This window comes from Eublepharis macularius, chromosome 9 (genome assembly GCF_028583425.1).
Source record: "Eublepharis macularius isolate TG4126 chromosome 9, MPM_Emac_v1.0, whole genome shotgun sequence".
Lineage (NCBI taxonomy): Eukaryota > Metazoa > Chordata > Lepidosauria > Squamata > Eublepharidae > Eublepharis > Eublepharis macularius.
In genome coordinates this window covers 13005453-13020180 of record NC_072798.1, presented here as the reverse complement: position 1 = coordinate 13020180, position 14728 = coordinate 13005453, and the positions used below count along the sequence as shown (strand labels likewise).

The 14728-nt window shown below is 44.0% G+C and overlaps 1 protein-coding gene across 1 annotated transcript in view; it reads left to right on the top strand.

The window, feature by feature from the left end:
• Window positions 1–1452: 1452 nt before the first annotated feature.
• ABCC9 (ATP binding cassette subfamily C member 9) overlaps window positions 1453–14728 on the top strand; it is a 93530-nt gene continuing 80254 nt past the window's right edge. The window contains exons 1-4 of the mRNA XM_054988299.1: window positions 1453–1547; window positions 9068–9237; window positions 12909–13050; window positions 14049–14170. Of these exons, the coding sequence (XP_054844274.1) occupies window positions 9093–9237; window positions 12909–13050; window positions 14049–14170 (409 nt within the window). The 5' untranslated portion in view covers window positions 1453–1547; window positions 9068–9092. The remainder of the gene's footprint in view (window positions 1548–9067; window positions 9238–12908; window positions 13051–14048; window positions 14171–14728) is intronic.

The following is a 14728-nucleotide window of genomic DNA, read 5'->3' as shown; positions in this document are numbered from 1 at the left end:
ATCAACCTGTTGAAATAATGCCCTATTCCCATGTAAACATGCGCTCTCGAATAATTCACTTTTGCGTAGTTGGCAGAATGCTGGGGTAGAGGGGCTTCAGGCAGGCTATTTCATAAAGTGGAGGCCACAACAGAGAATGTGTGTGTACAAGCAATTGTTGATCTTGCTCACTTGCAGAGAGGCACCTGGAGAAGGATTCACAAAAATAACGTGTAACCTGGCCCTTGAAATTCCTAGAATATTAGCAGTGCCAGTTCCAAGATTTCTTGGGGTGAAGGATGCATTGGAAAGATGCCCACAACTGGTAACTCTCTCTTAGTGGGTCCACTTATTTGTCACTGTCTGCTGATATGACCACCCTCTCTGGACCCTCCCTCTAGCTGCTTAGAGGGAGAAGTGACCCGGGTTAGCTCCCTTCTTCCACCCCCTCTGGCCCCTCCCTCTAGCTGCTTAGAGGGAGAGGTGACCCGGGTTAGCTCCCTTCTTCCACCCTCTCTGGCCCCTCCCTCTAGCTGCTTAGAGGGAGAGGTGACCCGGGTTAGCTCCCTTCTTCCACCCTCTCTGGCCCCTCCCTCTAGCTGCTTAGTGGGAGAGGTGACCCGGGTTAGCTCCCTTCTTCCACCCTCTCTGGCCCCTCCCTCTAGCTGCTTAGAGGGAGAGGTGACCAGGGTTAGCTCCCTTCTTCCACCCTCTCTGGCCCCTCCCTCTAGCTGCTTAGTGGGAGAGGTGACCCGGGTTAGCTCCCTTCTTCCACCCTCTCTGGCCCCTCCCTCTAGCTGCTTAGAGGGAGAGGTGACCAGGGTTAGCTCCCTTCTTCCACCCTCTCTGGCCCCTCCCTATAGCTGCTTAGTGGGAGAGGTGACCAGGGTTAGCTCCCTTCTTCCACCCTCTCTGGCCCCTCCCTCTAGCTGCTTAGAGGGAGAGGTGACCAGGGTTAGCTCCCTTCTTCCACCCTCTCTGACCCCTCCCTCTAGCTGCTTAGAGGGAGAGGTGACCAGGGTTAGCTCCCTTCTTCCACCCTCTCTGACCCCTCCCTCTAGCTGCTTAGAGGGAGAGGTGACCAGGGTTAGCTCCCTTCTTCCACCCTCTCTGGGCCCTCCTTCTAGCTGCTTAGAGGGAGAGGTGACCAGGGTTAGCCCCCTTCTTTCTTTTCCATAGAGGTAAGCAGGCTGTGACCACTAAAGAGAGAGACAGCTGTATCAGGATTGGCAGTGCCCCCTGCTGGTGTGACCCAGCCCCAGCAGAAGAGCTATGCTGAGTTATTCTCATCTGTTTCAATCCTTGGGAAAAGCAATCTTTTTAATCAGTGAGGGAGGGAGTGTGCCCTCGTCTCACCTCCGTAGGATGTCAGATGGCTGAGGCATAAAGCTTGTGCTCTGGCATTCAGGGCTTTTCCTTTACAGGCACGCATATGATGGCTTTGGATAGTTTCTGCTTTCCCGTCTCCCTGCCTTGAAAAGCGAAAAGCGCTCTTTGCTCTGTAATCAACTGCAGACTGCAATCCTTTTAACATGGCATCCCGTGGCAGATCGCTGCAATAGGTTCTGGTAAGTCCTTTTCTTTAAGCAAACAAGAGAGGTGGGTAGGGGACGAAAAAGCTGCCGAGGATATCTGAGAAAGGCGGAAATCTTTCTCGTAGCACGGTAGTTATGTAATGTGTGGGAAATGGAGCGTGTCATTAAGAAGAGAGTGTGATTTTCACAGAGGTAGGCAGTTTCATCCTCGATTCTCGTACTTTGCCCCACATGCTTGAACTGCTCTGGAAAATGCAATCCCCTAGTTTACTCTATCATCTCCACTGCTCTGGCACCACAGAGAGACTGCAGCATAAGGGATGATCATAAAACAGGATCATTTGTTAACTGCATCGTGAATGACAGACATTTTGAGCATAACTTGGGGCCAGTTGCTTTCTTTCTGCCTAACCTACCTTGCAGGGCTGTTGCGAAGACAGGAGGGAGGAGGGAGAATCAAGCATGCTTCCACGAGTTACTAGAAGGAAAGGCAGGATGAAAAAATGACAAATCAATAGAGCTTTTGGCACGTGACACTAAAAGTTCGTACCATCCTTTGCAAAAACGAACTTTTAGAAATTAATGATTTGTATTGATTTTTGAAATATATACAGAATATGTACTTGAAAATACATTAAAGAGAAGTGTTGTGTAGAAGCTAAAAGTTACAGTTTGGGATGTCTCTGGTTTGAAACTCTGCAACAGACTTGGTTGATGGCCTTAGGCAAGCCGCTTCCTCTCAGCCAGCCTGCCCTGTAAATAAATAAAACTGGGGCTTTCTAGCATCTGAACATGTCATTTCATAAATTACAGAGAAGCAAAACTGATTTTATCTCAGAACGTATACATGGTTCCCTGATATAGTTGTATGATGCACATTTTTACAAGCCTTAAAGTGTTGCATTCATACATCATACATTTAGGCAAGTACTTGAAAGATCCTCCACCACCAATCTGAAGAGTGGCTTTTTAATTTTTTTCTGTTCACCCATAGTTACTTACAGTGGTGAGGGATTCTCTCTCTCTCTCTCTGGCTATGTGTATTTACATAAAGAGCAGTTAGCCTGTTGATCTCTTCCTAGTTTCCTGCCTTCTTGAGTGTGTGTGTGTGTGAGAAAGACAAGAAGAATTTGTACACTTTGGAAACCCGATAGGCGGCAGCAGCTGATCTCCTCATCTGCCTAAAAATAATCCACTGGGGGCTTGCGCTGTCTTCTTGCTGCGGAGTGGGTCGCTGCTGTTTGAATGATAGTTGCCACACCAGGAGAAATTTTGCTTGGCATTGGACTTGGGTGTGTGTGTGTTTGTGAAGGTAAGAAGCTCTACAGAATTTGATCTAACATGAAACCAGATGTAACCCCCTCCCCACCTCCCACTAACCTCTCTCTCCGCCACCCTTTTCCTTATACCTTCTGGGTCCTCTTCCCTTTTTGTACGGCTCTGGTCTTCCCCACTGCACACTCTTTTAACTTTTCTTCCACTTGCTCCACGGAGGCACTTTGCCATCCTATAGAGTGGGCAATAATATTTCTTCTTACCAAAGTTATTCCAAGAACTTTTTTTGCTTCTAGAATGCAAAGCCTGAGATCAGTTTGGAGTCAGACAATGGAGTGTGAACGCATTAGAAGAGCTTTTTTTTAAAGTACATACTTCTAAAACTATTTTCAAAAGTTTGCTTTTCAGTGTGGCATTTGCGTTCAGCAAAGATGCGGCTGTTGACAGATTTCTGTAACTTTTTAGTGCTAGATCCGGTTAGATTCTCAAAATATACAGAAGGTATTATCCAGCCAGAGAAGCAAAGTTCATTTGAAGTTGGTTTTATGGTTAAATAGTTGTGCTATATTCATCTAATGATCTATTTTGTGAGCTGCTCCAAGAGCTTTTTTGCCTGAGGGGTGAAATAGAAAGTTTTAAAATAAACGAATAAAATATAGAACTGAAGAAATTATATCAACATTTGCTGAACTTCACTTCTTGAAGTCAACTGGCTTTTAAAGTCCTTTGATTTGGCTTTCTATCCTCCGGAAGATGACTTAAACTCCAGAGAAATCAGTGGCAGGGAATTCATTTCAGTGTTATTTGTACGCACATATTAAATACAAAATAATACTTTAAAAGGGGGGAGGGGGGAGATAAGAATAAATTACTGTATTTGTTCCTGGTCTGTAACTGACAAATCTAAACAATCCATATAAGAGGTTTTGTTTATAAATTAAATAAAATAGTAGGCGGTACATAAGAGATATAGGATTATTTTTTGAGAGAATACCAATTCCAAGAATATATCCTGTAAATATATACTGAAGCTATTCGAAAAATTAGGTTGAATGAACATAGAGAAAGTGGATGCCATAAAGCAATGAAAATGTTACCAAAAATCGAGATATTTATATAAACATAATCACAAATGCAGAGCCCCGTGGCGCGGAGTGGTAAGCAGCAGTACTGCAGCCCAAGCTCTGCTCACGACCTGAGTTCGGTCCTGGCGGAAGCTGGGTTCAAATAGCTGGCTCAAGGTTGACTCAGCCTTCCATCTTTCCGAGGTCGGTAAAATGAGTACCCAGTTTCCTGGGGGGAAAGTGTAGATGACTGGGGAAGGCAATGGCAAACCACCCTGTAAAAAGTCTGCCAAGAAAATGCGACGGTCCCCCATGGGTCAGTAATGACTTGGTGCTTGCATATCTTGTTTTACACGTTCAGTGCAAGAAACATAGTTTACAGAATTCAGTGGTTAGAAGCCTTCCCCCCCCCCTCAGCTGCCACAAATGGCAGACGAACATTATCCTTAAATGCAGAAAAGATATTTGGCTTTTGCCCCTGGTTTTTAAGGATAAGGTACAGCAATATTCTACTTGTCTGTTTATATTAGAAACTGTTCTCTTCCTGCCTTTCTTTTCCATGGAATACACTGCCTTACAGCTATAAAACAATCTGAAGGCCAAAACATTATCAATTAAATCAAAAGAACAGCGACTAAGACAAATGATTTAAAACTTATTTTGAAAACCGAATCCATTAAAAATAGTAAAAAAAACACAGCAAACGAGATTTCAAATCTATAAAATAATGCAGACAAGGGAAAAATCAATATTCCAAGGCATTCTGGAACACTGCCTCTTTAATTTACTTCAGAAAGCCAAGAGGAAGGATGCTGGCTGGGTACCACTGAGTGCAAGAATTCCAGAATCAGGGGGCAGAAACTGAATCTTTTCTTCCCCCTGAATACCTGACAGGAAACTGCTGCTCAATTCAGACATTGTGCAAAATCATGCTTTAATTAAACTAACATGTGCTAAGTGTGGTTGTCTGAAGGCAGGCCACTCCATTAGCAATAGTGAGGGCCCATCAAACTAGGATCGGAATGAAGGATGTCAGAGTCCCCCCTCAAGGGGGCTGGGGTTCACACCACTGCTCGCCTAGGGGGAGAGGGGGAGGTGTGAGGAGGCTGGCTGTAGCACATGGTGGAATGGTGTGCACATGCTCTGTGCCGCCCCTGATGACATCACTTCTGGTTTAAACAGGAAACTACAGGGTCTCAGCGGGGCTAATTCTATCAGCCCAAAACATAGCAAAAAATGCTATGAAACAAAGAAGAAAAGCAGTGTCCCCTGCTAGGCACCCCCCCCCCCCCCCATGGCTCCTGTTTTCAAAGAAGGCAGACATGGCAACCCTGAATGGAAGCCAAGGTCTCTAAGGACTGATTCCATCTATTGAGGCTTCACCTGGTGTGACATGGTGTTGTGGTTAGAGAATCAGACTAGGATTTGGGAGACCCAGGTTTGAATCCCTGCTCTGCCGTGGAAGCTCACTTGGAGTAGTCATATGCCCTCCACTTAACCTACCCCACAGGGCTGTTGTGAGGATAAATGGAAGAAAGGAGAGCCACATAAGCCGCTTTGAGAGAAAGGTAGGGTGTAAATGAAGTAAGTAAGTAAATAAATAAAATCTTGGTTTAATCCTGGGCTTGTTCTTTGGCGATACCCTCACAGACTACAGAGTGAAAGAGATGATACCTTTATTGTTGAGGCAAGATCTGAGCCCTCCCCGTCAGAGTGGTCCACCATCTAGCTGCTGTCTGGCATATTAGCCACTATATTGAAATTTTAAACTGTTTTATTGCTTTTATGATGCAAATTGTATGAATTGTTTTGATTGAGGTAATCCGCCCTGAGCCTGCTTAGGGGGAGGGAGAAATGAAATTCTACAATAAAATAAATAAATAAATAAATTTCTGTGTGTATGTATGTATATACGTGTGTGTGTGTGTGTGTGTGTGTGTAAATATATGTATGTATGTATGTACGTGCATATGTACACACGTACTCATGTATGTGTGTTTGTGTATGTATAACCCTAACGTAATGGACCAAGTATTCTAGCTAGTTTGTCTGTGATTTGCTACTTTTCTATCATGGGTAGAATATATATCTTTCTTTTGTATGGAGCCTCAGCTTCATGATGTGGTACCCTCAGGGAACAGGTTTATCACCTCATCTAGTGTTTGTACAAACTAGGCCTGATATCAGGTTAAAGGCACAGGTCATATGCCGCAGGAATAGCCCCTTGAGGATAGTAAAGTGGGGTATATATTTTAAAAGAAAAAGCAATAAATGAATGCCGCGATGCAGGATACTTTCCTAGCATTGTATGTATTTTAGGACTGATAACAAGTTTGGGCACCGTTAAGGTAGTCAACATTTTTAACAGCCTCTCGTCCTGTGCTTAAGAACATCCATGTTGGATCAGACCAATGGTCTATCTGGTACAGTGAATACCCTCAGACAGCCTATAAGCAGGGCACAGACGCCCAGGTCTCTCCAGCGGTTGCCCCCCCCCCTCAGACATTTGCAAGAGCAGATTTGAACCCCCATCTGCAAAGTCCCCGGGCTGCACTGGTCACCTGCTACATTTCTACTGGTTAGCTTGTTGTAAAAGGCATATAAAAAACCCTGCAGGCATGACAAGAGAAAAGAAACGTTTCTAAAGCTGGAGACAGTTTTTAATAGAACCAAAAATGTTTTGAGAGGCTTTTCTTTCCCATGGTGTACACAAATATTTCTTTTGCCCTGTCACCTCTGGTCAAATCTGCTGTAGCATAGTGGTTAAGTGGTTTGGCTGTGAATTAGCACTTCACTGGTTCAAATCCCTCTACTGCCATGAGCTCGGTAGGTGGCCTTGGATAAGCCACTCCTCTCAGAGCCAAGCTACAAGTGATGCCTGACAGAGGTTGGACACTTGTCAGCTTCCCTCAAGTTTTGATGGGAAATGTAGGCATCCTGGTCTTGCAGCTGTAACGGAGAGCCAAGCTGTAAAACCCGGACGCCTACATTTCCCATCAAAACTTGAGGGAAGCTGACAAGTGTCCAACCTGTGTAAGGTATCACTTATAGCTTGGCTCTCAGCCCCAGCTCCCCACTAACTTGTTCACTGCTCTGGGTGAGGCACTAATCTGTCTAGAAGAGTGGTATATAAGCGCAGTTGTTGTTGTTGTTGTTGTTATTTTGCAGGGTTACTTACTGAAGGTGAAAGTGGAGTCAGTTTCTCTATTAAGTTTCACCCTCTCTCCAACTGCCTTCTTGATTCTGAATGCTCCCATTTTAAATAAATGGAGGCATCAGGTTGCACTTGGAAGCCATCACCAGGCCAGGAAAGCCATCCTCTTCAGCCTCAGCCCCTCATTGCATTGCTCTGAACGGTTCTGAATATTTGCTTGCCTCCTGCAGTGAGCGCTTGATTGCTTCCCATTCACTGCTTGACTCTTTAAACAGAGCCGGGAACCAAGAGTTCGCTGAGAATCTTAGTCTTATTTTAGCAGGCTGCTGAAAAAACATGAGGAATAAAGGGAGCACGATGAAAGGTCCTATCCTTTACTGTCCTGAAATGAGATCTTTGGGTGTGCCCAGAGGACTGCAGGAGTGTCCTTGCTAAAGCATGTGCCTCCTTAGCTGAGAGGAAAATGACTCTGCTTTGGCAGGGAGTCCTATGCAATGATGCTGGGCTATAGCCCTACTGTCTTACAGCAACTGATTACTTAAGATGCTGCAACACCAGAGTTTGCTTCGGCTTGGGTGCTAATTTAGCAGGTTCCCCCCTCCCTCCCCCATGGTTTCACCCTGCATCATGGTGGATTCCTGCACCTTCTGGCTTCCCCCCAGCTTTTCTACAATCTATTCTAAGCCTGCTTTACTATGATTTGTTTTGAAGCATCACAGCAAACCAGGGGCAGATGCCACGTGGATGGGAAGGACTGGCTCTAGTCCCACATACATCAGCATCATTTCCCATGCCCCCTTCCCTCATGGTGGCCACCGTCCCACCTGCTACCAGATGATATCTTTGACTTTTTAAAAAGTTGGAATTCATATTGCTGTAGCATTATAACACTATGGAAACTCACTATGCACCATATCCCCAATCAAATATGCTCCTGCCTGCCTTAAGCTTCAGTAGGGAAAGAAGACAGGCACAATATTTGTCTTTTTTCCATACCAGGACTTAAAATATCTGGTGAGATGCATTTCCATTTGGGGTATGATGCAAAGGAGAAGAGTCAAGCCCCTATTTCCACAGTGCCATATGTCCACTCTTCCATGGGTTTTTTTTGAAAAAATAGCCAAATAATACATCATGAGTTCCAATCCCAGAATGCCAGGATAACTTAGAGCGTGGCTCTTTGTCGCCAATCTATAGTGGCAAAAAATGGTACTAAATTCCCAAACAGGATGCCAAGAGAGAACTGCTGAGAGAAATAAGACAGCTAATAAGTCAAAACTCAAAGACAAAATCCACAGAGGGGGCTGTACACTGGGTCTCCGGGCTTCCCTCCTTCAAATCAGATTTTTGCAGGTATGGAGTGGAACTGGAAGAGTAATTCTGTTGCCTCTCTTTATATGATGTGGTTTGACTATTCTGTTACCATTATCTATTAGTCCAGAGTTGAAAAGGATTGCCTGCCTGTAAAGAGTCTGCATATGGTATCTCTTCATGAGTCATTATTCTGGTTATACTTCCTTCTGATCAGAGGGCATGCCCAGAACAGTAACTCATGCAGAACACATGAAAGATTATTCATTTCAGATGTAAAAATGAAATCTGCGCCCAGTTTTACCTCACAAAACAATCAGCTTCAATGACTGTGAAATACTGAGGTAGTAATGGATGGCCAATACAACCCAAATCTTTAACTCTGAAGGGATACAATTCCTCATGAATTTAACTATGCATGTAAATTGGAATTGCTGCCTGAAGGCCATATGTTGTGCAAAGGACTCTTGTGGTTGTTTTCTGAAGTTTTGGCTGAAAAGTGTTGTCTGGTAGTTAGACTAGGACTGGGATGACTCAAGTTGAAATCCCCACTGAACCCTGAAGGTCATGAGGCGATTTAGGGCCTGTCTCTCTCTCTCAGCCTGATCCACCTCAAGGATTGTTGTGATGATAAAATGACCCAAGTTCCTGGGAAGAAGGATGGGGTAAAGATGTACTACGTAAAAATAAATGAATAGGAAACTGATTGTTTCCCACACTTTTAAAAACATTTGTTTTGCTTTTGGCAGCGCAACCAACTGATCGCCGGAAGCGATGAAAGTTGCATTTTGTGGCACTGACAATTCTTCTGCTTATGATATCAGCGGTGGCTTCTTAAGGAATGTCTGCTTTCTGGATGCCCTCAACTTGGTACCTCATGTTTTCCTCTTATTTATCACTTTTCCTATTTTGTTCATTGGTAAGTAATCCATTTGTCCGCTTGCTGCGGTGTAGGTACCTACACTGTAGCTTAGAGCATTCCTTTATAATGCTTTCCTATTATTATGTGATATGTATGCTTATGATACTGTTTAATATGTCATGCTTGGCATTCTTCCTTTGTATACCCCGTCACACATGCTTTGGTCAACTCCACACTAGGCTACTGTAACAAGCTCTATGTGGGCCTGCCCTTGAAGATACTTTGAAAATCATCATCCGTACACAAGTATTCTAATCATGAAGCACTGACATAATATAGCTGCAGCTGGACTAGATTCCAGGGGGTTTTCTGGCTCAATTTAAGGGATATCTTTGAACTTAAAACCTGAAATTGCTTGGGTCTAGACTAAAGGACCAATAAGAGAGCTTCCACTTATATCAGGTTGCCTGCCCTTTTCCACTTGGAACTATGGTATTATGGGGGGGAACCCCGTCTCCTTCCTCCCCAAGTAGAGCTCCCAGGTACTCATCGGTGGTGGGCAAACCCCCATTGCCTGCCAATCTGCCAGCAATTGGTGGGAAGTAGCAAGCCTCCCAGAGGTTGCCTGCCAGTGGCCCTGGAAACACACGCAGCATGTACGCTCCCGAGGGTGTGTGTGATGACATCACTTCCTGACATGGGCATGCTCCCACGCTTCACTGGGGCCAAACGGACCAGAATTAGCCCCATGTAGAGTGCAGGGACTCACCCATGGCTGGTGCGATGATATCACTCCCGGAAGTGACATCATCACACGTGTGCCTGGAGTGCTCATGAGGACCACGCCAGAAGCACAAGGGAAGGGCCAGGCCCCCCTCCCTCTGGGAAGGTATAGGGACCTGGCAACCCTACCCCCAAGCCATTTTCAGAAGCTGAAATGGACCCCATTAGGAAGTTATTTCCATAACTTTGGAGCACTACATGAAGTATTCTGAGCAAATGAAGCTCTAAAGATTGTAAATGACTTGCCAGGAGGCCATTTCAGAAAACAGATTGGGGGGGAGCCCCTCCTTCCCCCATTCCAAGGTTGCAAGTAGAAACTGGCTCCCTTGTGATTTTTAAAATGCCATTCTCTGAAGTTGCTGTATATGACTGCAAAGGATACAAGTTGGGTCCAGGAAACCCAGATACAACTTGCCCCCCAAAGTCATGTTTAGTTTGGCTAGAAAGGGAACTGAAAGGAGTTATAATAACAGGGGTGAGTGTTCAAGTCATATAAAACTGAAAGAAAGAGAAGTTATTAAGTAAGTAACCCTCATTTTTTAAAATCCAAGAGACAGTTAAAATGTATTTACCTTCTCATTTGACACAATACCCAAAGAACCTTCTGGTACTTGAAGATGTATTTTATTTCATAAATAAAGGGTGTGGGTGAGTGTGATATAAAACAAACGCAGATAAACATTTATATGAAACTGAGAACAAGTATATGTTGGAACTGAAACCTGAGATCAACAGCGGCCTCCCATTTACAAAGCTGACAGGGATGGGTGGACTGCCCAACATCTGAATTCAGAATTCATTTGCATGTATTATTGTGTATTTTTATATTGGAATGTAAAAGGTAAATCTAGGTACAGGGGATTCAAAATTAGTAATTAAAAAAGCAGTATTGAACTCTTTAAATTACATTCATTTGGAGGGTGTCATTGGTTGCCCAAACTTACTGTTACTCGAATCTAGGCCCTGTGCCACTTCCAATTAGCAATATAAAGTGTGTATAAGATACAGGACTCTCTAGGAAAGAGGAGAGGGAAGCTAAGTCAGGTGAAAATTGTAATTGTCTGAATAAAATGTTTTAAATTGGGGAAAATGTTTAAATACTTTGAATAAAGTGAGAATTTTTCAGAGCAATGATAACCGAGTATTTCCCAATATGGAGTCCCAGACCTGTGCTGCACTTGGAAAAGTTGGGCTACGAGGGGGTATACCAGGGCTTTTTTTCTGGGAAAAGAGGTGGTGGAACTCAGTGATGGAACTCAGGACCACGCAATGATGTCACTTTGGGTTAGCTGGAACAAGGGGGGAGTTTTTTAAAGTTTAAATCACCCTTTGTGAAAATGGTCACATGGCCAGTGGCCCCGCCCCCTGATCTCCAGACAGGGGAATTTCGATTGCCCTCCACACAGCGGTGCAGAAGGCAATCTAAACTCCCCTCTGTCTGGAGATCAGGGGGTGGGGCCACCAGCCATGTGACCATTTTCAAGAGGTGCCGGAACTCCGTTCCACCGTGTTCCTGCTGGAAAAAAGCCCTGGGGTATACTATTATATAATAAATATAAAACAAATGCAATGTCATGCTAGTTCTTCTCATTCCAGACATGGAAGCCAGCAGGAAAATGGGTGAAGAAATGTTGTACAGATTTGTGTCTGATAAACACCAAGGGGTGCAACAAATAGTTGTATTAAAGGCACTGTTCCGTTTATCCACTGTGCTGGCAATGGAGATACCATCTGCTAGTAGAGTGTGCACAGAGAAGGGAGTAGAGAAGGTATTGCCTGTCCTTTAGTGAGGCTACCCCTCCCAGCAAAGACCACCTTGTGTTTCAAGAATCCTGGACTTTGAGCATGCCAAGAGAATAATAATTTAAGAGAATTAAGAGAACAGTCCGAGAACATCTGCCGTTGTTCTAAGATTGCTAACGTAAGATGCAGGAGTCTCAGACCAGGAGCCGTAGTAGCAGGGATAGTAGTAGCAAGTCGCCTTCCTCTTGGCAACACTTTGTGTTTCCTCTGTGCTTTGCCAGAGGAAAGAGTGCCGGTTTGTCCTCCACCATACTTCAGCACCACCACTGCAAATGGACAGAAGGTGGTATTGCAATCACCACCGCCCTAACCTTCAACCAGGTCCCAGACAGGGCAGAACCTGGATGGGAGACTGAGATAACTGTAGGACCTTACTCTTTTCGACTACTTTTAACTTTCCCAGTACATGTACATGGAGGGGGGCACATTTTGCAAAAGCCCGTTTAGCGATATAACCTGTAATCAAGGATTTGTCCTCTACATCGGTCCTCTACATCAGAGAGACAAGGCAAGAAGCTATGAAGAGTCTGATGTAGAGGACAAGGCAAGAAGCTATAAGAGGAAGGGGAATGTCTTGATGGCCTGAGTCCACCCTGAGTTGCCATTACTATGGTTGACAGCTCCAGGTTGGGAAATCCTGGAGATTTGGGGTGGAACTGGGGGATAGCAGGGTTTGAAGAAGAGAGGGACCTCAACAAGATATAATGCCGTAGAGCGTCATCCTCCAAAGCAGGCATTTCCTCCGAGGAAACTGATTTCTGTCCAGAGATCAGTTGTAATTCAGGAGATCTCCAGGACTCACCTGGAAGCTGGCAACCCTATCCATTACTAATCTGGGCATGAAGTCCTATCCAGGAAACCCTGTACCTAATCAGTCTAGGCAGACTGTTGTAAACCACAGAAGCAACCTTAATACTCTTAAAATACAGTCTGAGTGCTTCCCAAACTGGGATTTTGCCCTTTTGAAATGGAAGCCAGTAATACCAAGCTTGACTAAATGTTCTGAATATAGGCCTGGTTCATTACAAGGTGCAGAATTCTGAGTATTCTAAAGTTGAAGTGGGACATAATTGTGTGAAATTGGGAAAAAATCCTACTTGTCTGGGTGCCTTCTCTATTGCATTTCAATTTGTTTATTCCAGGATGGGGAACCCAAAGCTCAAAGGTCCAGATCCATCACAATACATGGCTACACTTCCCTGGGCACAATTTACGATGGATCCTGACATTCACCTTGCTGTTTGTGCACGTGTGTGAAATAGGCGAGGGCATCGTTTCCGATACGTAAGTTCATGGGCTTGGGACCAGTTAAACAGCAAGGCCGATAACAAGGTGCCTGCATTTTCTAAGGGCGATGACTTCACAAAAGCTTTGTGGCTTCCAAAAGGTTTACTTGGTTTTGATTTTGCTGCTGCAATTTACACTTTGGTGCAAATGCCTGATTGATATTCTTCTCTCATCTGAAACTGTCCCGGTCCTTTATTGCCTTTATGATAATGCAATCTCAGTCTGTAATGATGTTCTCCCTTCTATTCGGAGACTTTCTTGTCCTTGGAGTTTATATATGAGATAGCCTACGCTAATAAAATATCAGTCACTGTGATTGGAGGAGGGTCCAAGAGCGGGCCATTCCTCCCCCCCACTCTGTTTTATAGAATTTTACTTAATAAAAAAGACGAACATAAATATACAATTACACAAAAACTAGCCAAACAAAAATAACAAAATATACGGACAGAACAAAAAAAGAAAGAAAGAAAAGAAAAACTAGATAAACTATAAGGAGGCTTTCGATTTTCTCCCAAATATAGGTATATTTTCAAATTTTATCTTGCTCTATGTTAAAGATAAAGCCTCTCTTTTTTCTAAAGTCCCGTAGTCTATAAATCCACAAATCATCAAATCATTATTGTCTATTTCATATAAAAAGTCTATAAGCGGTTTCCATTCGACAACAAACATAGCTATTATCTTCTCTCTGATCAATGAAATAAGTTTTTCCATCATTGCACCAACACTTTTATCAGCCATTCCTCCATTGCAGGCAGTGTTGGACTCTTCCAATTTTGTGCATATAATAGTCTTGCTGCCGTAATAATATAATAGTCTTGCTGCTGCCATAATCATATATAAAAACAAAGTTCCAAAGCTTCTTTCCAACTGAATAGCTATCATTCCCAACGAAAAGGTCTCTGGTTTCAATTGTATTTTAATCTTTAAAATCTTTCCAATTACTCATTGGAAACATAGTCATTCCTGATGTTCCATTTGTTTCCTTCCAGATACTTAAAGTCTCGCCATCTGCACCTCTTCCTCCCAGCTATAATGGGATTTGTAGCTGCCACGACATCTATAGTCTATTACCACAATATCGAGACATCAAATTTTCCAAAATTACTTCTGGGTAAGGAGCTACCATTTCCTGTTCTGTGTTCAAAAAGCTGGTTTCACAAACCGGGGAGTCTTTGGGGAGTCACTCGGTATGATCTGAGAAATTCTGCATATGTTTTGCTACTTTACTTCTTGAGCAGGTACCCCCTGGTAGATAGTGTTGCCAACCTCTAGGAGGAGCCCAGACATCTCCCAGAATTACAACTGATCTCCAGACTACAGAAATCAGTTCTCCTGGAGAAAATGGCAGCTTTGGAGGGTGGACTCTGTGGCAAATTCTATCCCCACCCTACCAAGGCTTCAACCCAAATCTCCAGGAATTTCCCAATTTGCAACCCTAGTAGTCGATTTTGTACTGGCTGCCTCCTCCCTCCAGTTTTCGAGATGCTTTTGCTGGCCAGAGGGAGGAACTGCAGGCAGTACCAGTTAGATGACCTGCATAACAGCCCGTAATCCTGCCCTGGGAAACTGGGTGATATCAGACAAGGAGGAATCCAGTGCTGCTGAAAGTATACAAGCTTGCTCCCTCAGTCTGAAAAAGCAATCTTGGAAAAACCCATCCAGCTCTCTC